This window comes from Aulostomus chinensis, chromosome 17 (genome assembly GCF_037954235.1).
Source record: "Aulostomus chinensis isolate RoL2024-O1b breed Wild chromosome 17, RoL_Achi_v1.0, whole genome shotgun sequence".
Lineage (NCBI taxonomy): Eukaryota > Metazoa > Chordata > Actinopteri > Syngnathiformes > Aulostomidae > Aulostomus > Aulostomus chinensis.
The window spans coordinates 4,088,054-4,113,596 of record NC_141336.1 but is presented as its reverse complement, the minus strand read 5'-3'; the positions used below and the strand labels follow the sequence as shown (position 1 = coordinate 4,113,596).

At 44.0% G+C, this 25,543-nt stretch overlaps 1 protein-coding gene across 11 annotated transcripts in view; it reads right to left on the bottom strand.

Annotated features, from left to right (window-relative positions):
- fgfr3 (fibroblast growth factor receptor 3) overlaps positions 1 to 25,543 on the bottom strand; it is an 84,876-nt gene that overhangs the window by 5,064 nt on the left and 54,269 nt on the right. For 9 of the 11 annotated variants that reach the window (XM_086183520.1, XM_086183525.1, XM_086183521.1 and 6 more), the window contains exons 6-16: positions 22,449 to 22,572; positions 22,071 to 22,261; positions 12,985 to 13,129; positions 11,268 to 11,443; positions 7,077 to 7,225; positions 6,706 to 6,827; positions 6,367 to 6,477; positions 6,083 to 6,273; positions 5,196 to 5,318; positions 3,989 to 4,059; positions 19 to 156 (exon numbers count right to left, since the gene is read on the bottom strand). In XM_086183520.1, the coding sequence (XP_086039646.1) occupies positions 19 to 156; positions 3,989 to 4,059; positions 5,196 to 5,318; positions 6,083 to 6,273; positions 6,367 to 6,477; positions 6,706 to 6,827; positions 7,077 to 7,225; positions 11,268 to 11,443; positions 12,985 to 13,129; positions 22,071 to 22,261; positions 22,449 to 22,572 (1,541 nt within the window). The remainder of the gene's footprint in view (positions 1 to 18; positions 157 to 3,988; positions 4,060 to 5,195; positions 5,319 to 6,082; positions 6,274 to 6,366; positions 6,478 to 6,705; positions 6,828 to 7,076; positions 7,226 to 11,267; positions 11,444 to 12,984; positions 13,130 to 22,070; positions 22,262 to 22,448; positions 22,573 to 25,543) is intronic. The other 2 variants (XM_086183517.1, XM_086183516.1) reach the window with 2 other exon arrangements.

The following is a 25,543-nucleotide window of genomic DNA, read 5'->3' as shown; positions in this document are numbered from 1 at the left end:
GGCCACGTGAACACCTACAGTTCATGGGTGCAGTTAGCAGGTTTGTCCATCCGATGTCCCTCCTTCAGTAGCTTAAAGAGTTCTTCTACTGGGATTCCTGGGTACGGTGAGCCCCCCAGGGTGAAGATCTCCCACAATAACACACCGTAGGACCACCTGAACACACGCACACAGACACACACAGACACACACAACGGATACAGATTAGAGGTCGAACAGCAGTGGCCTGAAGCCGTCAAGGCTGAAAAAAATCTTCTCAGATAAAGCGATCAATCTGGTTGAAGAAATATTGATCTTCAATAATGTTTGCTGGACTCAATTTAGAAGTGTACTTGACATTCTTATAGTCTGAGACAGTCAGTCAATACTAGTTGTAATCAAAAACGAGTCCCTCGGGCCAGAAATGATACAAGTGAAGACTGAAATACATAAGAAACACACAGGAATGGAAGATGCTGCTTAGTTGAACAGAAGACGACGAGGTCTGTACAGGGTTAGACAGGACACTGTCCTCTCAGGGAAGAGTGAGAGCTGTTCGACACCAAGCGGCACAGCTGAAGTTAGAAACAGAGAGATTTACAACGCCAAACTGAGCTGAACGTAAATGTGTGTCAGCAGCATCGTCTCCCATTCAATGAAGACGACTCTGTCAGTCACACCACCTTCTGTCGTCATGAAAAAAATGAAGGAACACTGAAACAAGCAGCACGTCATGATATTTGTGTGTGAGAAGAATCTTGCTGATTATTGAGTTTAGCATCTTTTATGGGTCCTGGAGTGATGTCACTACACAGTGTGGGGAGTCACGTTTTGCTGAGAGGAAGCTACCTCTGGTTAGCCTTCTGCTAACTTGAACGTGGATGAATGATCATGCAGCTCCCCTATCTTATCAGACCAAATGTACCAAGTTCTGATCGTGATGTTTCACAGGGGATGTGAGACACTCACAGCAAATCTTCCATGGGAGGAGCCCTCAACCTAACGCGTGTCGACAGAAAACGCTGCACTGTAGCTTTAAAACTAGCAATGGAGACAATGATGTCTTTAGGAAATTATTAGCTGAGGCAACAAATCAATGATCCAGAGCTGCATTGACTGAAATACATAATTTAGCCAACAAAGCAGTAAAATAGCACACCGGAGACACAATACTAAATTATATACACAAAATAATACTTCAGCTGGTCCTTGCTAGCTCGAGAGGCCAGCACATGTTGAATAAAAGAGTCTCGTCTCTGTTTTGCAGCTTTTTCACAACAAATCAAAAGTGTGGAAAGAAATCTGTTGGCAGGAGAACAACACTTTGCAATTTATCTGCTTATTTGTGTGAACGCGGCCTATAATGTATCTTGAGTGCCGTAGTGTTTCCAAAACACCTACAAGCCCTCGTCCAAAGTGAGCACAAAACATGAATAGAGGACACATTATACAGTATCTACAGTTGCAGGCCAGCTGCGGGTGGAGCCATCATCTATACTTCTTTCTTTCTCAGTGGCAGCAGCTCCACTGAACTGCTGCATTATTCCTAAATGGCTAAGAAATGAGGGGAGGTAATGAGATAATGGCCAGTCTATTAACCCAGTGTACTATTGTTCGCCTGTTCATCCAGTGAATCACAATCAGACCCCTCCTCTCGCTGCGGCGCTCAGCGGGCCTAATCTAATTATCCATGCTCCGGTCGAAAGGGTCGAAAACAGCCGCTACTGGCTCGGCCGGCGAGTCCAGCACCCAAACGCTCAGAGAGAATAAAGAAATAAGGATGAAACTTAGCAACCAGCGACTGGAGAGAAGTCTAAAACAGGCCTTTAGATAGCGCTTATCACGGCTGTGCTCTGGAAGCAGGTCTTCAGGGTCAGAACGGAGGACTGCAGGAATCAGCAGAACGTGCAGGGAACAGAGCCGAGACTCAGCTCGTTTACACTCACTGCTCGCTGTCAGAGATTAGCATTAACAAGCTATTTGGTGGCTAATTGGAGGAAGTAATCAAGCAGTAAACAGTGGTGACAGTCTGAGAATGAGAATGAAGGCCATCGTCATTTAGACACTCTGCACGCGAGAGGAAGAACCTGACAAATACTCCGACCTGTTTTATGGGGCATCAATCCCAAAGTTCAGACTGATTCTTGACAAGCCTCTGAAACTTCACGTAGAAGATCAGAATAGACTCGAACTACAACTACCCTAAAACTACAAGTCTGTTTCTAGTTACGCGAGTCTTGTTATTGCACCTAACAAACAGTTTCCATCTTTAGTTCGAATACTGCAGATATGCTATTAAAACATCTCACCACAACGTATCAGCTGGAGAACCTCCACTGCTCATGGCCAAATATGCAGTTTATGTCTCTATTAGATGATATGAGCGGGGAGAAATTTGGGGAACAGCAAACACAAGTTGCTCATTTGGCTCATTTGGCTCATTTGGCCACCCACCAACTGACCAGGTCAGTTCTGATGTTTCTGCCTGTTTGTAACCACTGCTGTCACCAGGTCCTAGCTCACAGGGGGGTGCTGGGTCTCCAAACCTGACTGACCAAAAGTAGGCAATGTACGTAAGATCTAAGTAATAATAATAATAATAATAATATAAAATGCTGTAATGCCCATGATCCTCTGTGCTTTGGTTTGCTTCCAGCCGCTGGGTCGGATTGCGCTCTCTCTGCCACTGAAGTGCACAAGAGTTCTCTCAGAAACGGACTTTGTGAGAGGTGGTCTCAGACCGGTTGTTTTGGTCTGCAGCAGAGTACCATTACTGCTTTCACAAGTACCTAAACCAACCGCACCAGTGGTTGAACCACACTGAATAAAACAGACTGAATGCTGGGATGTGAAAGCACCCTGAAGCTCTCTAACAAATCAGCACCGCCATCACATTAATAGAGGGGGAAAAAATAAAAATATCATACATCTGGCATTGAATAACCAGGGTTGATGAGTTAAAAAAGGGAGAAATGATGGATATGATAGTTGAATATGAGTGTTTTTTTCTGCCAGTTCTGCTCTGAGCTGTAAATGTTTGTGCAACATGTGAGAGACGTAGTGCGCGAGCCGTGGTGACAGTTACAACTGCGTGGGCTGCTGCAGCTCCTCTCTGGCTGTTTGCTTGTATGTGTTTGACATATGTGTTTTAATTGTTCCCCATCTGTTTCAGCGTAACGTTTCATGAAAAAGCATCGCAGGTCAAAAGACTTAGTCCCCTGGGGTGTGTGAGAGTAAACTGACTGCAGAGTGACTACTGTATAAGGGAGGTGGAGGGTTGGCGGGAGGATTGACTCTGTAATCCAGACCTGCTGAAATAACAGAGCAGGCTGATTCTCCACTCGGCCCGTTCCCAGTCTGGTGTAATCACTCGGCGAGCCAGTGTTGACAGGGGCCCGTGTTTGGCTTGGATGGCTGTGCTGGGGACACAGCGTCTGGCTGCAGCTGGCAGGGGGGCCAGGAGGTTTGGGGGAGAACAGCTACTACAAGACAGACTGACTTTGTGACCTCTTTGCCTAAACTGGCCTTTCTTCTGCTGATCGGAGCAAACATGGCAGCAATCAGAGGTCGTAAAAGGAGAGCTTGTCCCTGCCGCTCTGATTCCTTTGAATTCTGGAAAAACACCCTGAGGGAGCCCTTGTGATAAATCCACTGACCCTCTTATCTCCTTCTGTTGGCGAGTGGATTGGATTTAGGCTGATAAAACAACGGTAAGATGTTGAGGCACCATGTCTATCTGGGATGTTGTGATGGGAGATTAAGGAACAAACGCAGCGAGGAATGCAGCGCTGCTGATACAGGAGGAGCTCAGGACCATGAAGCGAGCACAGATGACAGCAAGCGGGACATATTCTGGAGGGAACGCCGTGATTCCATATTCACACGCACAACGTTGCTTTTGATGCTAACACGCTTAGTCACGATATTTCAACACCCGGATTCCACCGGTGAACAGCAGCTCCACATGAGCGGACAGTTGGCATGTGACAGTTGGTTTGTGGAAACTCACACGTCGCTCTGATGCGTATAGACCCGGTCAAACAGAGCCTCCGGAGCCATCCATTTCACGGGCAGACGACCCTGCGAAAACAGAGACACATCAGTATTGCTAAGGTCAGCAGAACCATTCTGTACAGAGCAGACGGAACCGGAGACCAAACACACAGACTTCAACCTTGAACTTCAGCTTGCAGCTTTCAAAGAACATGGTGTTTGTACAGTGGCGTCCACGATGGCGCCATCTCTACCACAAACTCCTCTCTTTAAGTGATACATCAACCAAAAAGTATATTTTTCTTTTCATGTGCTCACAAATACAGAAGGTTTCTTAAGCTCACTGAGATGTTTTTCCCTCCTGCGTTACTTCGTTGTGACTACAGAACGCAGAAGGAGCCGGTCATGTATATTTAGCTTGAGGTTAATGGAGCCACACAGCCACAAACTAGTAACAATGGCAAATTGTCCTGTAAATGTCAGTTTACAAACGCTCATAAACATTGCCAAGTATAATCCACATCTTTTTAATCCAATCGTGTGCTCTGTAATCAACAATCACTTTGATTTGAGCTAAAAACTTTCGGCGACAGTGCGACCAGCTGGTGGATTTGTCTGAGCCAACTCACTCACCCTCAACAGAGCTTGTTGACAGTAGGGATGAATCCAGTAAGGTTGTCTTAGCTCAAATCAAAGTGTTTATTAATAACTGAGCGCACGTCTGAATAAAGAAGACGAGGATTGTAGTGGATGAGCCTGCTTCAGAGTTTGTAAACTGATATTTGGTCAGTTTTTGGCAGCTACGGACTTGGAGCTAATAAGTGTCTGGCTCTTTCTGCACACAAAGAAGTGATGAATTTCTGAAAGGTTAAAAAAGAAACATTTTTTGGATCAAGAATCACTTTTAGCACAGCTGCCGGTCTCTTTTGAGTCTTGACTCTTGGTAATAACTGGATGAGAGGAAAAACTAAGTCATCCTGACCTGTCCAGCTCATCAGGAATCACCCACACACACACACACACACACACACTGATATTTAACTACTTTGGAGTTATTTAGTGACAGCAGGTGTTCTATCTACTCTCCATCTGTGACCTTACTGAACTCAAGGATGGTAGGAGATATATTATATATATAATTCCATGGTTTGGTTAGCAAACATCCAATGCTGCAGTCAACAACATTCCTCAAGCAAGTTAACACAAACAGAAACTCAACTCACATTTGTGGTCTTCTTGTAGTAGTCTATGTTGTGCACATCTCTGGCCAGACCAAAGTCAGCGATCTTCATCACGTTGTCCTCTGTGACAAGAACATTTCTGGCTGCCAGATCTCTGTGGATACACTGAGGGAAGACGTGCAAACACATCAAACACGGGCAAACAGCATGCTCCCAACATGTTCCTTATTCAATCCAGCTCTTCAAAGAAAAAAACAAAAAAACAAAGTCAAATGTTACTTTTCCTGAACTCCAATATTTCTGAAAAGTGCTACTTTGGGCTCATCTAAGGAGGAACCTGGCGAGCTACTAGCTACTCATCCAAGCTGAACAAGAGTTGTGCTTTGAATTAATTACCTAGCAAACTTTAAGTGGACTGTGGATTTGTCATAAAAAATGATATGCACATCAGGTGTGTTTGCTGCCAGAGGATGGTGGTGTAGGAGATGTTGTGGCTGTAGCAGAGTAACAGATTCAGGTTCCCGATTCATCTTCAAGCAAAAATGAGGAGTCTTGAGGAGTTACTTCAGTTAGACACTTTGTATTTGTTTTAACGTACTAGCGAGTATCTGACATGTTGCTGCCGTCTGGAAATGAGGGCAAAGTTGGGATTATCCGTGAAGATGTCAGTGGCAGAAAAAGCTGGTCAGAGCCGAGAGTAAAGATTCACTGTCGATCCTTACACAAAAACTAGAGTTTCCATCTCTCGTTCTTGCAAAATTACTCATATTCAGCGTGAGTAGGAAAAAAACAAAAACCCTCAAGTGAGGATTAAACCCTCCTGCAAAGTTGTTTTTATTCTTTTGCGCTTTCCATTAACCTTTTATGACACAATACTTCAAATTGCAGATCAAACTACACTGATGAACACTCATGAGATATCAGCTGACCTTCTGCGAGGCCAGGTACTCCATGCCTCGGGCCACCTGGTAGGCACAGGACACCAGGTCTTTGAAGGTAAGCTGCTCGTCTGGAATTTTACAGGTGTCAAAGGAGTAGTCCATGCCTGGTGGTCGACGCGCCCGCAGGTACTCCCTCAGGTTGCCTTTGGAGGCGTATTCCACCAGGACATACAGTGGCCCTGCAGACAACACAGAGCAGCGAGTCACTTTCGAATGTGCAACTCCGCTTCCCTGCTGATGATGTCCTCCTGTGAGCTGCATCGCCAACCCACCGTCCTGTGTGCAGGCTCCCAGCAGGTTGATTATGTTTTTGTGTTTTCCGATCATCTTCATCATCTCCATCTCGGACACCAGATCTGACAAATCTTTATCTGTTGCGTCATCTGAGACAAAAGACCAAAGTCAGACCAAGTGATCACTAGTGAGGAGGACAGAGGCAAAGACGGACAAAGGCCTGAGTTCAGATAAAGTCTGGATAAAAGAATAAAGATTATACTTGTAAAGTAAATGAGAAAGCACAAAGAAACAATAGAAAGCCACAATACTGCTGATTTCAACAGGACGTCTGTCAAGGCTGAGCGTTAACTGCCGGAGGTGCAACAATCACTAACCTTTCAGCATTTTCACAGCGACAGTGAGCGGCTTGTTGGGCTTCTCCTTGTCAATACCGATGGCCTCGGCCATCACCACCTGCCCGAAGCAGCCCTCGCCCAGAGGCTTCCCCAACGTCAGCCTGAAACAAGAGAGGGCTCATGCCAGAGCTTGGATTGTAGAGCTGACACGCATTCTGAATGTAACTGATTTGATTGCCAAGTTTAGTGCATGGGTGTCATGATAACCTTGATGCACTGATGGCTGACATGTTTTCACAGCACATCAAGGTACAAGGACAGCAGCGTCAGCCAATTCTGATATGCGATGCTCGACTGAATGAAAACAGACAACTTCCCTGTGACAGTGAATCGATTTTCTTCTATCTTACCGTGTTCGAGGGAACTCCCATTTCGGGTCGGAGGGCAGTTCCAGCTCCGAGACGTTAGCCAGCATTGGCCCATCGCTGGACGACAGACGGGCAATCCTGACCAGCGGCGTGTTGGAGTTCATGGAGGAATTGGAATCCAAGGACACCTGCTTGGGTGCAAAAAACAAACTGTTATAGTCTCTGAAAGGGTGGGAGGTGATGAGTATGTGAGCATAGAGACAGAGGACAGAGAGGAGGAGAATATGTGACTTTATTAGCAGGAGTGTCCAAACGTGTTCTCCTGGAGGGCCAAAACTGAAACATACTATCGAGGCTTCGCCAAAATTAAACTCAGGGTGTCGTTTTAAAATGATAAATGAAAAAAAATCCAAGGTTCTTTAAAAAAAAAAAAAAAAGTTTACTAAATACAAATAAGTTAATTTAGTCAACTTTTTGAGCTTAATAACACTACATGTAACAGTGACCATGAAACAAATTTGAAGTGTTTCTACTACATCTTTATAAATTCTTTTTAGGTTAATGAGTGATAGCTATATTCCTCAACGCTGCTGTCACAACTGCATCCGTAAAAGTTTTAGGTTTTAGTACCGCAAGATCTTTATGAGTCTAATTTAAACGATCATTATTCAAAAATGGTCACATTTAAATGATAATTATTCAAGAACGGTTCAATTGCGTTGAAAAGTGAGAGCATATTATGTCATATTCATTTTTTAATCTGTGTTTTATAGTCTGTGCAGATTACAATCAGGTGGGAATGCAGCAACAGATTACGAACATCACACATTCGATGTCACAGCTCTTCAGTCCCCCCCCCCCCCTCAAAAAAAACAGGCCGACTTATGACACCGGCAGTGACTTTTACAAACAGCCGTCCTGTGGCTGCACACAGGAGGAAGCGGGCGATAACAAAGACAAATGAAGGACGATGCAGAGGTGGGCGACTGAGCTGAGAGGGGCGACAGACTTCTCTATCCATCAGCTAACTCCATTTCCAGATTGCGGGTGCTGCTGGTGGGCCGTGGGCTCTACATCCTCCTACCATTTATCTGACTGCTGGGGGGAAACGCCGGCTCCCACCCGCCTGTTGATGAATCTGTTTGTGTCAGTGTCTGCCAGCTCTGCCCCTTCAGCTGGGCTCCAGAAACAAACATGTCCACCGACCAGACCTCCCTCCACAACCTCTCTACTGAGGGAAAATGAGAAAATGCTGTGAAGCTAAAAAAAAAAAAAAAAAAAAAAAAAAAATCCCCAGCCCAGACCAAAATCTGAAAGGCATGAAAAGTAATATCTGATAGAACATGCCAGGAGGTTTATGGGAGATTTACCCAAAGTTATGAAAAAGAAAGGAGAGAAGCGGGAGATTAGCTTTACAAAAACGAAGCAAAGATTACAGAAAATGCAATAAGAACGTTCCCTTATAAGAGCATGTGAAGGTAGAAGAAGTAGGAAAGATTTAGAGGCTACAATTAGAGCATATTTGAAAGATGAGATCAAACATTCGACCTGGTCTAGCCTCAAACGACTGTAATGAAACAAAATGGGCTCATAACTATGAACTTGATTTTACAAATAATATGTTTGTTTCCCAATAATGAAGCTGAAGAAATAGATTCAGCAAAACCCTTCAATTATGAAGTTGGATTACTAAACAGCCAAATAGCCGCTGCAGGGTCGGGGAAACTCATCGGCATTTTAGTAAACAGTCACTAAACTCTGCAGTCAACTGTGCAAATAAAAAAGGCACGTCGGTGCAAGAAAGAGAAAGTGGAAGTGTGGGAGCCTCACTGCATTTCTCCTGTAGTTTTCTGAAGATTACACAAGAGAGAGAAGCACTGAGAGAAGAAATCCAGGCTCGGGAGCTGAAAGAGGAGGTTGGATGGGGGCAAAAGAGAGCAAAGGGCTGGAAAGGAAAACTCTGGTCACCAGAAAGTCTTTTTTTCTGGTTATCATTCCTGTTTTGACTCGCACCTGTCGTGTTGTGAGTGTGAACCCTCACTGAGTCAGAACAAATCTGTGTTAGTGCTGCTCTCCTGAAGAATTCACTCCTGCCACTTCTTCTACTAAAAGTACTGTCATGTACAGAACTCTAAACTGAATTTGGTAACAAATATGCACCTAAATATAGAATCACTTCAATACTAGAACTGGAGCCCCAGGTTGGATGCCTGCACCGATAGCTGCAGTTGTCCAGAGTTGTTAGTATTTGTAGCGGAGACATGAAGGGAATTTGATAAAGGATATTAAAGCAAGAGTGCATCGTATTTCTGTTTAAATGAAAGAGAATTCAAGTCCTCACTGAACACACCAGTTCTCATTCTGCTCCATGAAGTATCACTTCTTTTTTAATAAATGCATAGATACTTTTTCATGCTCAGTGATAAATGACGCTTTGGTTTGAGATAAAAACAAACTACGCAACCGCTCCAGTGGGGGGATGTGACAAGCTGGTACATTCAACTGAACACTGGTTCACGGTGGCACAGAACCAGAGGGGTTTTATAGTTTGTTGTCAACTAAATCAAAAAGACTACAAACAGATTTTTTTTTTTTTTTTTTGGGACAGTTTTGCTTTATTGTTAGCAGTCAGCTTCCATTAGCTTCAAGCTAAATATACATGGCTGGCTCTCCCTGGGTTCTGGAGTCACAAAGAAGAGATGCATGGGGGGGGGGGGGGGGGTGTCTTTGTGAGCTCCAGACACTTGTTTGACCTCCTCACCAGCAGGTAAATCTCTCTGCACTTCACAGTCGAGGGAGTTTGTACCTATGGCGACATTCCCGCCTTGCTGCATGCTTGAGTCTGGCTCTATTAGAATTTCCAAACGTTATCAGACTGAACTGATCAGATTCTAATTCTGAAGCGAGTCGGTTTGTGTAACCACGGTTTTTGAGCAACAACAGTAACAAGTTGTAGGAAAAACGCTGCACTATGTATGACTTCTGTTTTCCAGTTACAGTGTTGAATATATGACTGTTTATCGTAGTGAATAATGTGAATAATGGTGGTTCCCTTTTACAATGGGATCTTGTCAGTGCCCACATGGTCTTGACTTTGACCCGGTCTAAACTGAAGTCCATCTTGACCACAGCAGCCCTGAGAGACAACGGCGTGAGGGCGTCTTCAGCCTGCAGGCCGCGAAGATGCAGCTGCTCCTCTCTATGTTTCTCTCCAAATAGTTGAGGGGCCAGTGTGTATTACACGAGAGTGAAATCTAAAACTAACACTGACAGTCACAGGAGGGCATAAATATCCCAGAGCTGAAACTGCTCCAAGATAAATGTGAACATATGTCACCAGTGTGATGCCTTCCAGTGTCCACGCTGCAGCCAAACACCAGGACGGAGAGATCCATGGCAGATACCCACACAATAACCTTCTCTACTTATTTATACTCCAGCTCATGTGAATCCTATCCTGCATGCAATACCCCCAAGTTAAAGGGACAGATGCGACCAGCTTTCATAACACTGATACAGTCATTTTATAAGGTTACTTATCAAAAACCATCAGCATTTTGGCTTCATTTCAGAAGAAATGTTATTTGAGGATCTTTCAATCATGTGCAAGACTTTTTCCCAACTTTGAGTGTCTGGCTTTCACCTTTGACAAAGAATGTCATAAATTCTTCCCTTGAACTGTCCAATTTTGCATGAGCCCCCGCAGCTACAAGCGTGTCACATTGTAGGCATCACTCACATCTGAATTCATGAGAGATCAAAACTTGTAACCTAATTTTACAAGAATAAGCTAAAACGTATTTTAGACAATGAGGAAGTCTTAACTTAATGTCAGCTTCAAAGGAAACAATAGATTCACTCGTGTAACAGCATTATTTTTAATATTCATCATGCTTGACCCGTCCAGGGTGAACCCCTCTTGCCCAACGTCAGCTGGGATAGGCTCCAGCCCCCCCCCCCCCCCCCCCAGACCTTTAACGCATAAGATAAGCAGTATAGAAAATGCATGGATGGATGTTTGTCCTTGATTTGAATTGAAAAAATAATGAATTAAAATAGATATAAAAATTAAAAACTTCAGGGGGTCGTGTTTTGGACAAAACAGCAACACCCCGTTACCCACATGTAGTCGGACTAAAGTTATTTACCTGGTGGAGCTTAAGGTTAAGAGACAAAGGAGAGAGGAAAAGATGTAAAAGTGTTTGTACTAATCTTGTATCTACTTTCTGTTACCTGTCTCTTGAGGGGAAACTTTGAGAGTTTTTGTACAGGCGGCGTGGGCAGCGTCTTCTGTGTGGTCATCCTCATGCGGCAAAGAACGACGATGACCACGGCGAGGATGAAGAGCACGCAGCCGGTCACATAAATAAGGATGTCGGCGTAGTAGTCCTCCTTTTCTGGGCTCACTGCTTCAGGGAGGAGGAGGAGGAGGTTACAAAACATGGGTTTTCAGTCAAAATGCAAAATTAGACCTAGAAAGCAATTCCACATAACAACCAGTTTTATTCTTTTACACGCCGTTTCCTTCACTCAACATTCTGATTAAAAGGAATATTGTTTCCCTCAGTAGCACATTTCAGCAGATTTAAACAACAAAAGGAGCTTAAAAACTCTCCTGATGCATCGACAAGCATGTGTTTAGTTTAAAAGTTGTGTCTGCTCGTATTTTATCCTTCAGCAGGTAATTACACCTGCTTCTCCCCGGTGATGAAAGTACTGTGATGAGCGCCGAACAGAGAAATGCCTTTAATTTGCTTCAAAGCCTGGAGACATGAATGCTCTAACTGAAAAGCGTCTTTTGTGGGTTGGTTTGTCCAATGAAAAGGCCGCTGACACAATTGCCAAATTAAAATCGTCTCGGGCAAAGATCTACGACATGGGGCAGTTGGCTGGTTTCACACCAGATCTGCCATCGCGCCAGGTCTTTGCGTCACGTATGTTGTTAGTTGCAATCCAGAGGGTGGCAGTAATACGCAACTTAAAAGAGTTTCCCCACCACTATTAAACACGAAAGGAAGTGTCTTACCACATAATTAATGCAAGGCCACGTGAGTTCAGATCAAGTCTCTGTACTTTCTCGAGGATTCGCAGCTCTGGAAAGGACGTTCCAGGGACAATTTGTCCTTTCTTACATTTTGCTCTGCAAACAGCAGAATGCTACAATCCTACATTGCAAACTGCAATCAAGTGTTTCGTTCTGCGCGCGCCTTTCGGTCTCATCTCTAGCTAACGCAACTGGCCACTGCAACACAATGTCAGGTTCTTGATTGATTCTGGGGAGGTTCTGGATGGTTGACTTTACAGGTACGGGAACCTAATTAGAGATGGCCTGATCTTCCCAGTGGCTGAAGTAATTATAACCACACGAAAGTGGGAAGTCACATGACATCAATAACAGGACGACCACCTGTATATGAAGGTGGAGGGAGCGAAGGATGGGTTGAGCGATGGTTGAGGCGACTGAGTGGAGGCAGCTGTCCCAATGGTTGCTGCTCTTTAACACTGTCTTGTGACTGTTTTGACGGGATTTGTGGATACGTGATACCACTCAGCTGCAGCGGGAGCCACCTGATTTCATGTCGCCAGCGACAAGTGTTGGCTTCCTGGTTCTGTTAAATATGTATACTCATTTGAACCAATTGTGACCTTTTCCTTGAAATCATTAAATGATTTTCTGCCTAAACTTAATGAAACCATGCTAAAATGTATTTTACCAGGCGTTTGGAACAAAGGACTTGTTACATTACATACATGCCATAAATGTTCTATCCCTATTCAAATGAATGCAGTGCCCGATTTGGTGTGAAACCACCTTGAAACTGAGGCTTGAAAATGAAGTGTGTGCTACTGAGTAAAACAGTGAACCTTGCAGAGGAAACCACTCTTCCATGGAATTAATAACATTTGAGGTCATCGGTCCAGACACCCACAAAAAGAAAGAGATATATACCTGGAAGCACCGTCAGCCAAGCAGAGTGGTAAGCATAGCCGATAGAGTTCCCTGCCAGGCAAGTGTACTCGCCTGCATCCTCAAAAGACACATTGGTCAAGAAGAGAACCTCTAGCTCCTTATCTGTGGTATTAATACCAGCCGTCTGTGGAGGATGAGAGAAGGATAAGGTGGAGGAGGGAAAGAGAGAGAAGAGAGGAGATATCATGAGCCCAAAGCGTCTCAGAGGCGACACCAGATACACCGTGGAGGAAAGCAGGTGGGAGAGGAGGCAGGTTTTCCCCCGCAGCACCTGGAAACACCCGAGTAGCACCGTCACCACGCTAAGAGAAGCTCGCTCGTTCAACCTGAAGCCACAACCAAACATGGAACCCTCGCACATGGCAACCACAACCTATCAAGCCATTTTTAAGTCAGCATGGGGAATCAAACCAGCAGACCCCATGTTGTACTACCTGGCCGGGACTAACCATCAACCAATCAAGCCATGTGATCACTGGTATCGGCCTGTCGAGTAGCGGGATACCACATAAAGGTGAGAATGGATTTAATTGAAATTTTGACAGATTGATGCAAAATCTATTTTGTGATTCATTCCGATCGGATGATGTCCAGTCCTAAAAGCTCTAGTTTTCTTACAAGAGGAAATTGTGACACCACAGGAAGAATTTATCCCAGTTTCTCCAATCAGCTTGTGTAGAGCTTCTTGTAAGATACTGTCACTCATTTCTAGAGTATTGATTTGTTAGGTTAAGAGCTTTATTAACAATCAAGGAAATCCTTGCGCCATAATAAAATCCCTAGACTAAATTGAATATCACAAAAAAATAAAATGAAGAACATACAAATAAGGAAAAACAACGATGCTGAATTCCTGAAAATATTATTAATGCATTGTCAGGTCTCTCATTTTTCTAATAAAGTAGACCTTAAGGGCTTTGTAGTGGACAAAAATCGAATTGAGTTTGACTTGATTTGGATGAAGTGAGAGTTTTCGCTCAGTCGCTGCTGCGAGTTTAAACCGAACCAGCCGTAGCTGTCAAAGCAAGGCTGACCCCTTCACCTGCAGGAATCGTGAAAATGTGAGATCACTAATACAACAAATATTTCCGGAATGGTTACATATTCACTTCAAAATGGATAAAGAGTAACTGGAGTGTCTCAGAGGTGAGCAGTTGTGGCATTCCCTGTGACTAATGGTGGGGGTGATGACCAGTGGGGGGTGTCCATTTCGGTGTCTGGTCGGAGGCAGGTGGGGGATTCTCTATTGGCGGGCCTCAGTAATGCACAGTGACACCCAGTCTCAGGCATGAGCCAGTCCTGCTGCATGCTTTCATATGAAGGAGCTGGAAAATCGATACTGGAGGAGTGGGTTCATTTGGGCTTTTACATGTGTGTGTGTGTGTGTGTCTGCGCGCGTGTGTGTGAGCAAGAATGAGGGCTTTTGAAGTTGTCACAATAATAAACGGGGGGCTATTGTGTTTATTATTGATTAAGAGGAAAGACAAAGTGCACAGGCTATTAAAATGGATAACCGCCATTTGCGAAGAGAACGTGACCGTTCCAAACCCAGCAGAGGAATGTGTGTGAGTGTAAATCATCTGATTAGCCAACCAGCGAGCCAAACCAACCCACAACCAAAAGGAGCCACGCGGAGAGGAGGAGGCGCAGCAGAGGATCAAAACATGGCGAAGGGAGCCGGATTTACCTGGATCGTGTATCTTAAGCCAGAAAACATTTTCTGACTTGCCTACAAAGTTAGATGCACGACAGGAGTACTTCCCAGCGTCTTTCACTGTCACGTTGAACAGTTTCAACTTATCGAGGGCCTCAGTGCGCATACTGACAAAACTCTGCAAAGGGAACATTGAGAGGCACAGTGAGGGAGGCCTTTAGCTCCTGCAAGAGAACATGTACAAAACAAATATGTCGAACATACACACCATGCATGCAGGTGTTCAAGTACATCAAAATACAGCTGACTGTTTAAAAGAAGTGATATGAAACCTGGGATGAGCCCCGTTATGTGAGTGCACGGAAAAGCATCCAAGCATGGAAGCATCTGAAGACTTTGAGACCCTTGTTGGCTCTGTCAATACATCTGCAATCCCCATTTTTTTTGGACTGGCAGGTAATTTTTCCCTCATTGTCACTGATATTTCTACCAGCCCAAAGACTGTGAACAAACACATTGTAGAAAATACTGCAGCAACAAAAATGGCCTGGCTTCTTTGAATTTCTGCAAGCCTACCCATAAGAGCTGCGGACAGCGCCAAGCAAAGGATGCTACAACAGTGCTCTTCTAAATATAAAATAAAGCCAGCCTCCATTCAAGATTTGGTGTCTTTGTGAGTCTTTATATTTGATGTTTAAATTTACAGCGACTCACCAGAAGATCCAAACAGGCCTCCTTATTTTACAGTCAGAATCTTTGTCAAAACATTTTCTGTGCGCGTGTTGCGATCAGCTAGCCAGCTCGCGCGAAGCTTGTTATCTGATGCTGCGAGGGGGCCTGTAAACGCATCCGCTCACACCCCCACAGCTGCTCTAGGAAACCAACACATGTGCATACGTGAGAGAAGTTGATCTGTTGTTTGTCATGGAGTAGCATTAGCAGTTAGCATGATAACAATAGATTTTTAAAATTCTGTTGGAATTGACAAAAAGATTGACCTCTTCATAAGTACTCAGTCTTTAAATACTTGTGGGTTCAGTTTTTAAAGTTGGCAGATAACCTGCTTTCAGTTTTCATGCTAAGCTAATGACCTCTTAGCCTCTTATTTTAAAGCAAAAATACAATATTTACATCAACCTCTGAAACGAGGAAGTCAATTTACAAGCTCTTCCTTAAATGAGCACTTTAACTTACTCGTGTTGCCTCTGAGGAGAATAAATTGTACTTTTTCATCCGTGCAGGTTGTATTCACACACGCATGCAGCCACAGTACAGTGAGACTGAAGCATAACTGCACACCGTCGAACCAACAGACAGGCAAATACACGCTGTGCACTGCATATCCTTCGTAACGCATGCTGTCTGTTAGTAGATGAAAGGCATTACAGTGTGTCAATCTTTATAAAGTGTGTACACCACGTGCACACACACCCACTCCCTCTCTTTTGCCCTCTCACACACACACATTGCTCCTGAGCGTCTCTCCAGCCGAGCTGATGCTGATGAATAATTAAATGGGCAAAGCACATAAAGGAGAAAACATATCATGTTTTATGGTTGCTTAATGAACATCCAGGGCTCGGCTCCAGACTCCCTCTCCCTCCCCACGCTGGGTGAGTTGCTCATCGTTAGCTTTTTCCAGGCATCAAAAGAGCGATTCAGTCATTTCTCAAAAAAGAAAGAACCCCCCCCCCCCGCATGAACTCCTCTCCTTCCACCCTCAGCTGTATTTAACTCCTCTATACCACACATGAGATGTCGCAGAACGCCTGAATGAACTGTGGTGGGGCCAGAGAGAGAGAGAGAGGGAGAGAGAAAAGGAGAGAGAGAGGTAGAGAGAGAGAGGGAGAGAGGCAGGCTCACACGAACTCACTAAATACTGTTTCAATTATGTGGTAGTCGAAAATAGAGCGTGGAGCCGCGGTCTGGGCTCGCTTTCCCCCCGTCCCGCTACTCCTCTTTCTCTCTCTTCCTGTCTGTCTTTTCCTCCTTCATCTCTCTATTCTCCCCGCTTCTCTTCTCTCACTCCTTTTAGACATGCACTTCTCTATGTAAATATGCTAGTAATTTTACACGTCAGCCTCCTGTTTGAGTGCCAGAATCACTTTTCTGTTCAACAGGAGCCTTTCTGCGTTGGGCTGTTTTACTTTGAGACAGTGACGTGAAGGCTGCACCGAGCCTAAACACACGCAGACATGATAAATGTCTCTTTTGGCCTTTTCAAAACTTCCATAAACTTCATTTTATCATCACAGCTAATATGACAATAAATCAGGAAGAAAAAAAACTCCCTATGTTCCAACTTAATTGAGGAGGAGGTTTGATGTGTGTGAAGCTCAACTGTCCCGAGGTATTACTCGCAGGTAATGATAACGTTAGCTCCCTCCACTTCTCCGCTGCCAAAATACTCAGGAGCACTGTGGCCCATTATGTAACTTTCATGTTTGAATAAAGTAATCACGGAACATTTCAGAGGCTTAAGTTTTACTTCAGGCTATTAAGTTTTCAGTATCATGTGCCCATGATTGAGTCTCAGTTACCTGCTTAGAAGGGTGGCATACCGGTGCCCTGGCAGGCTGCCATTTTAATCGGGAAGGTTTTTTTTCCCCCCGTACAGATGAGGTCATTAACTATCACCTAGTTTACACCTCAGAACCAAAGATTTGATGAGAATCAAATTTCTACAGAGCTTAATCCAACCAAGTGACAGACTACTTGTTCAACTTGCCCTGCAGCGCTTATGAATGAAAAACAAATCCATTTTTCACTTAACAGCATTGATCAGCAGATAGCAGCATCTCTTTGATTCCGAGAGATAACGGCATTGTGTTAATTTACAGAATAAATGAACAATTACAAGGCTCTCTTTGCTTTAGTTCTCAATAAACATGTATTTAACACCGCATGATTGTATGGAGTGATTTCAGACTCAGAGTGAGCCTGCCAGTAGAAGGGTGTGAAATTGGGCTGCCCGTAGATGTGCCTGCTTGTTAATTGAGCTTAAATTAAGCCAAACATCAGCCTGATAAATTTGCTGTCTTCTGAACTTAATACAAGAAAAAAAAAGGCCCAAAAAAATCTTGCAATCTTATGAATGCACTGGCAGATTATTTCACTTATAAAAATTTCACTTATATTCATTCCATGAAGTCTTTCTGGTGTCAAAATACTGTTCAGGTTTATGGTTTTGTAAGTAATAAGCAGGCTAACTGAACACATGTGGCAGAGCTGAAAGAGACGCGTATCTTCAAGTATGTTTTCTGTTGCCAAACAGAAACAAGGGTCTAAGTCATATATTCAAGTTTTGAAACTGACCCCTTGAGTGACAGATGTCATCTGGTGAGTAAAATCACTAAATCAGGTGAAGTCAATACAAAGCGAGAAAGTCTGAAAAGGAGACGGACCGGGGAGCTGGACGGGTCAAACTAACAGCCAGACGGCAGGGTTGACAGCAATAGGAGACGGCTGTTTGTTTACCAGCCTGAGTCGAGACTTCTCAAAACCACGATTGTCCTCTGACATCCACACACACAAAAAGCTTATTTGCAGCTAAACACCAAGTGTTTTTGTATCTAACCCTAACGAGACCATATTTACCGCACTGACACGCCATAAACCATTATATTTCAATATTTTTCATGGAGGTGAGATGGAAAAGATTTCTCAGGTCTTCCGGTTGGAGGACTTGTTGAATAAGAAGCAACAGCGAGTGGAGCGGCCTGCCCACGGCAGGGCTCCTGCAGCGTCCTCTTGGAAATGTACGTTTCCATTTAGTCTGATGAAGAGCAGCTTGGCCCGAAATGTCACACCGGTGTAATAAACAAACCAGCTGTTTCATTGCTGTTTTCTATGTTTGCTTTATTTCAGCCCAGCACCTGCCCAGTTTGCTTTGGATGTACTTGTGTACGTTTATGCTTTAATAAAATCTTACAATAATAAATACGTAGGCTGCAGGTGTTGAGGGCTGTGCAGGTTTCCAATCGTTGGCAACCATTTTTTGAACGTTTTGTGATGGATATCAACCAAAATTATGCACAAGGACACGAGTGATCAGTGTGCTTGAGTTAAAGCAGCCGGCAGGTATTTCAGCAGCTCAGATTTGCAGCATGTCCACCTCCCATGCTATTGGTGATAAGTTTGAGTCCAGAGTTCGACGGTCTGGTGAAAACCCCTGAGGTAGAACCCTTAAGCTGGACATTTCTACTCTTCTCACGTGAAAGTATGTTTTAAAACAACTGTGACGAGGCTGTGGGTGAGGTCAGGTTAGGTTGACATTTGAACTGCTCCTGGAAAATAAAAGAATCCTCAGGATTGGGCTCTTTTCCAAATTAAAACGAATCCCTTGACATTCTTGACAAAATAAATTCTTCAGACTAAGAAAGTCCTCATTTGTGATATAAACTAGATCATCTTCCATGGTCCTGTAATGTGGGCGGGGACTCATAGTCATCTTGCAGGAGTTGGCTCTCTTGTGTGCTGGTAAACACAACGCGTATCCTCGTCTGCCACTGTGAGTGTGGCGAGTGTTAATGTGATGTAGTGAAGGCCCAAACAAGGGAGATGGTTTGAAATGTTTACAGAACATGTTGCCAGAATTTGCCAAATGACACACCTAACGGCTAACATGACGCGTTGGAGAATTAGTGCTTAGCTTGTGTTGGAAATTGAATTAAGCAATTGACGTAATTACGAGAGAAGTTATTTAGTCATTTAATTCTTATGATTATTCATGACCTGGTTGCATTTCCAATGACATAAAAGAATGAAAATAATGGTGCTACGTGATGACAAGTGTACTTCTCATCATGGAGGGAATGAAAGCTCAGGAAAATGTCTGACCCCTAGCTTTCTGACAAAGTTGCGCCTGGATGACACGGTTGAGTTGTCGTGGTTCACAACAGATTTTAGCCATTTTCAAGACGTCCTGCTGTGTAAATATTGAAGATGATGATGCAGCAGGTGCAGCGGCCCCTCATCTTTTAACGTATCGCTTTGTGTGCTCTCTCCAACAATGTTGTTGGAATAAAATATTGTTTTTCCAATTAAGTGTCCTCTGGCGACGAGTCTGGAACACTTAGATGAAGGGAATCTTTGTGCGAAAGCCCTGGAGCCATTACGTTCACAGATATTTAACAGTTGAACCCAGCAATGTCACAGATATCATGTCTGAAAAAGACTCCTGTCACTCTTCTTCTGATCTTTTTTTCTCTCTCTTTCACTCTCTCACTTCCTTTAATCCACTTTAATGTCTTTCTCTGTCACACCCTCCCTCTATTCTCTTTCCCCCCCCGCTGTCTTTGTCCTCCCCCGCCAATGTCTCTCACCCTCCATCTTTACCCTTCACTCTGTCACACTCTCTCTCTCCCTCTCTCTCCCTGCTGACTATGCCCTTCCTTATGCTCCTCCACTCATTTTTTCCATGGCTTTTTTGAGTGCCTCTTCTCTCTCTCCTCCTCCTCCTCCTCAAACCACGCGACGCAGCACATCTGACGGCAGCGGCGGTTAACAGGGCCTGTCTCTCTCCCTGCGTTGCCGCCACCACAGCAGTTAACTTAGTCTAAACCAGATGTTTGTTTTATTCCCTCGCTCGCTCCAGAGGCAGAAAAGGGAGGCCAAATGAGAAAGCAAAGGACCTTTCTCTCTTCACCCCAAATAAAAACACACTCCTCGCAGCGGGTTTAGGGTGTTGTCCTCCGTGGTGAAGAAATAATTTCTACTCTATTCTTGAATGCTGACTGGGGAGGAGATGAGACCTCCAGGAGTTTCTTCAACCGGAGCAAAGCCTCCTAAGACTATCTGACGCCTTCCCCGCTGCTTTTATTTAACCTCTATTTCACGAGGGAGTGCTTGTGATTGAGCTGTTGAAAGAGCGACACAGACGCAGCGTCAGAGCCACCGTAAAGGCTGCAGACAAACATGCTATCAAAACACTGATGATTTATTCATACGTCCATTATTTCAAGGAACTACTTGCAAGTCAGGTAAACACACATTCACACTCTTACTCATTACTTCGTCTATAATAGATGGATTTTGTTTCAGGATAATTAAACACAAAGGTGCATCACTTATTTAAGTTAGAATTGGAGTGGAAACCAAAGTTTTTCCCGCCAGTTTTTAACCTTTTTTCCATAAAATGGATTTATTCTTTCCCCAAGTTTACATTTTCATTCGTCCTGGAATTCTCTGTCCTTTACTGTATCTTCTTTTCTTTTCACCCTGACAGGGTCAATATATCTGCTGTTTTTGATTATTTGTCTGAAATGATTAAAAGACAACAATTAATGAAGTGCGTTTCCGCCAGATCTAAATAGATACACAACGAAATTAACCTGTTATAAAGATGGATGGCAGTCAAGATACAGAAAACGTTTCCACTTTTAAGTGCAATACGTCGACCTAAACAGAGGTTTAATTGCTTGTACGTTGCATTTGGACACAGCGAGACAAACAAACACGGCAAACAAACGGTTGTTTCCGGATGTGTGTGAAACATCTGCGTGCGTCCGCATCCGCTGCGACGGAGAATTTAACTTGAAACGACATCAGAGGAATGTTAAACAGAAGCACGTTGATCTGATAGCGACGCTACGGCACATAAACGCAGCGGCTTCGTGCTCCTGTTGCACCACGTGAGGCAATGTGGTTGTAATTTCATTGTGGAGGCACAGAGACAATTAAGTCTCTTCAAGTGTGTTGTGGTCAGAAGTTGTTGGATGCCACTTCAAAACGTGAGGTGCAAAAGATAAAAAGACGCCATAAACCATTCAGGCCGGGTATCCACATAAAGAATTCTGAACTTTATGCATTTCATTTTTAGTGAGAAGGATTTTCTCTGAGAGGGTTCTACCTTAACGGTCTGACATGTGCAACTGGATGTATGTTTATATGTTGGTTATAAGTCTCTCAAGCAGATTTAATGTTTTCCAGGGCAGCTCAACAAACAGGATGTTGCAATTCCATACATAAGTGTATCAAGATACATAATTGTATGTTGATTGATATTGACTCCTAACAATCTGATGAGTTTGTGTTCTTGCAGGCCAGTTAAACCTGTTGGTTCTCACTCCACACTCTCATCTGATCTTGCTGGTCTGTGTACATTTTACACTCATCAACAGAGTATAACAGAATAAAAGCCTGTCATCCCGAGGCTGTTTTTGTGTCACACATCTGAACATCAACTTGCTCTGTAGTAGCTGAAGCAGCATAGAGCAGGTTTGGTTTTCCCTCCCGTGATGGAGGTGAAGTACAGAGGAATGAGCTTGTCAATTATACCCTGCAGTGCAAACAGCCTGTAGGCCCCCAGACCCACTTACTGTAAAAACCCATTAAATAAGGCTTTAAGTCATGAGTGAAACGATCACAGGCTGAAACCCACCCTGTTGAAAGATGGAGTCATGAAACCCACCTTCAGTATGTTGACGTAGGGGACGCCGTCGGGGCCGTAGCGGCTGCCGTTGACCTCGATGTGTTTCAGCCACTGGATGTGCGGCTGGGCGTCGCTGTAGACCTTACAGTGGAACTCCACGTCGCTGCCGACCACCACCGTCTGATTGGCTGGCAGGCCGGCCTGCAGGATGGGCCTGTGAGGGGAGCGCTCTGACAGAGAACGGCAGCGTATTAGCATGAAGTCATTACCACAAATGATGCTGTAAGAAATGTAGGAATAAGTTAGTCTTACATCTTGATTCCATTAACATTCCTCCTGGGTTCTTGAAGCACTTGTGCATGTTAATTTATTCGCCGTTTACACAGAAATGAAAGTGGATGTTTTTGTGTTGTTTACCTAGCACATCCAGCTGGTAGGTGTGGGTGATGGTGCCGTACTTGTTATGCACCACACACGTGTAGTTTCCCCGGTCCGACGGCACGGCGCTCTCCATCACAAGACTCCACTGCTGGTGCCTCAGCTGTGTGCGGGACAGAGAGGAACAGTCAGCCACCACCGTCATATCTCATTAAACTTATTTAAACAAGTTGGGATGTGAAGGAAAAACTTTAATAGTTTGGTAACAAGAAACACCTCATACATTTTTCACTATTATCTCCTTAACTGTGCAATACTGATTATGTCCTGTGCAAAAACTCAGCTGCAGCACTTAATATATCCATCAATCATCCATCCATTTTCTATACTGCTCATTTTTAAGGGGGAGAGGGTGGAGCTTATACCAGCTGACATCACGTGAGAGGCGGGGTTCACCCTGGATGGGTCACCAGTTCATCACAGGGCCATCAGGAGCAGTTAGGGGTTCAGTATCTTGCTCAAGGACACTTGGACATGGTCACTGGGGGAAGTGAGGATCGAACCAGGGACCCTTCGGTTGCTAGACAGCCACTTTACCTCTGAGCCACGCCGTCCCCCCCAATATATACATTGCTATTGCTAAAATTACACATACATTTCTTCTATTTCTTCTTTATTCTACAATTCTACAATTTCATTTAGAAGACGCTTTTGTCCAAAGCAACGTACAACACAAGCAAGAATTTAGACCTAATTAAGGAAAAGTCCATAGGAAGCGCAAAAGTGCTTCAGTTGTGATTTGGTCACAGGTACTGCCATCTAGTGGCATTCCTAAGTATTTATTGCATTCTGCATGTATAGATACATATTACTTTTACATAGCATGTCGTAGCAGGCACATTTTTTATACTGTATGTTCCTCAATTGTCAATATTTCGGTCATATTTTCGAATATATTTTCATTTTCTATTTTTGGTAAATGTTGTGTACTTTTTTAACATACAACTATTTTACTATTATTTCCATCTACTTTTACATTTTCTTGGAATCATTGGTGGATAATTGGTGATACGGATGGATAGGGAAGATGTGCATTCTACCAGACGACGTAAGCGGATGCTTTTGGACAGTTTCGCTGTTGTTCGCATCCGGCGGCAATGAAACACCATTAGCTTTAAGCTAAATATACATGGCTGGTTCTTTTTGCATTCTAGAGTCACAAAGAAGAAACACAGGACGGGAAAAACATCTTTGTGAGCTCAACAAACCTATTTGTGAGTAACCGAAAAGTAAAATGCTTTATTTCAATTTCAGGTATTCCTTTAAGGTACACATAAGATACACACACATTATCTGCTCAAATTTAAATGCGGTGCCCGCTTGCAACACTCAGTATATTCCTGTATGTGCTCAGAGGAGGTGCTTGAGCTCTGTCCAGGGAAAAGTGCCTCTCCAGCACCAGATCAAGTGCTTCCTTTGATATACAACATCATAGGACAGCCAGGTTGGTAAACAACCGTGCGCGTATGTGTGTGTGTGTGTGTGTGTGTGTGTGTGTGTGTGTGTGTGTACACATTCACAGGTCCTTTTGAACACACATTTCAAATGGTAATATAAACCTCCATTACTCACACGTGGATATAATTAGTTTTAAGGTGAGGTGAGCACAGCTGAAAGCGGTCTGATGCATCGCCGGATTGCATTGTATGGGTGAAGTTTTCCCACTGAGTGAATGACGGTGAGAAAGCCTTTGTGAAGGTGTAGGTTTGATGAACCAATTGTTTAACAGTTCTGGCGTCTTCTAACAGAGAGCCATCAGTTAAACTAATGATAGAGAGAAATAATCTTTGGGTATTCCTTTCACCAGAGAGAGAGAGAGAGAGAGAGATCAGCGGATTCTCTTTAAAGCATTTTCCTCTAACTGCTTGCAGAGAAGGCAGACAGGGTTTTATTTTTTTACACCACTGAAATTGGTTCCACTGTGCCAGTCAAGAGCAATCCATCCCGGGAGAGCCGAGGAGTAAATTTTGTGTCGTAATTCAAACCAGGTGCGTGTGCATGGCAGAAGCAGACAGATACTAACTTGACATATTCAGAAGCGGCTAAGAGGAGTGAGTGAGTGGCGAGGCGAGAACAGAGATCTTGCTACGCGTCGATAGGCAGAGTCTCCACGGGGCCAAGAGGGACGACCTCAGCAGCTTAAGTGGAAACATGCGCCACAGACGCCGCCACTGTGTTTACTGCTGCAAGACGAGCGCGGAGTGAACTTCTCCCAAAGAGGTCAGAATTACTAAAGACAGAAATGGGTGATGTCAACAAGGAGGCTTTTCAGGCTGGAATATTTAACATCACCTGTGTAGGAAAATGTGCCGACCCAGAGAGGGGGCTTAGTGTTTTTACAAACGTTTAACCCCACGCATTTAGGTAACTGGCCAGCCATTCAAAGAACTTTTATACATGGAGGTGGAGAATCACACTCCCCGCTCCTCCCCCTACCTCAGCATACACACTCGCTCTCTCTTGGAGGGGCACGCGGAAAATAATATAACAGTATAAATATTATGCCTGTGTGTGCTTTTTGCAGTTGCGTGGTAACATAGACCAGGCAGCCGGCTCAGCGCTGGCAAATGGTTTTTCTGAGGTGGTTGGCTCCGCCCCGTCTACCCCTCTCAGAGAGCGAGGAGTCAAAGTGAAGTCCAAGGCTGCTCTCAGATGAGTGACGCCTTGAGCTGCGGTTGCTGAGCAAGAGCAGGGGGAAGAAAATGATGGCGTGAGGAGGCGAGCTACAAGGTGGTATAAGAGCAGAGGCCAGGACCACCAACAGAAACAGAAGGAGGTGATGATCCCTCTGCTTTAGCGCTCAAATAGTCACACATCCAAATATGCAGAATAATAATCATGACATTTGGCTGATTAATGATCATGATTCACGATGATAAATAGGACGTTTAGTCAAGCTCAGAGCTCAAGTAGGTAATCTTTGAAGTTTCTTATATATATACACATATATACATACATACATACATATATATATATATGCCATTTTGAGGGTCAATATTGCAATTTTACTCCACAGCAGCACTCAAAACAATGCTTCATATGACATTTTTTCACTTTTTCTAACATGCCAGCAG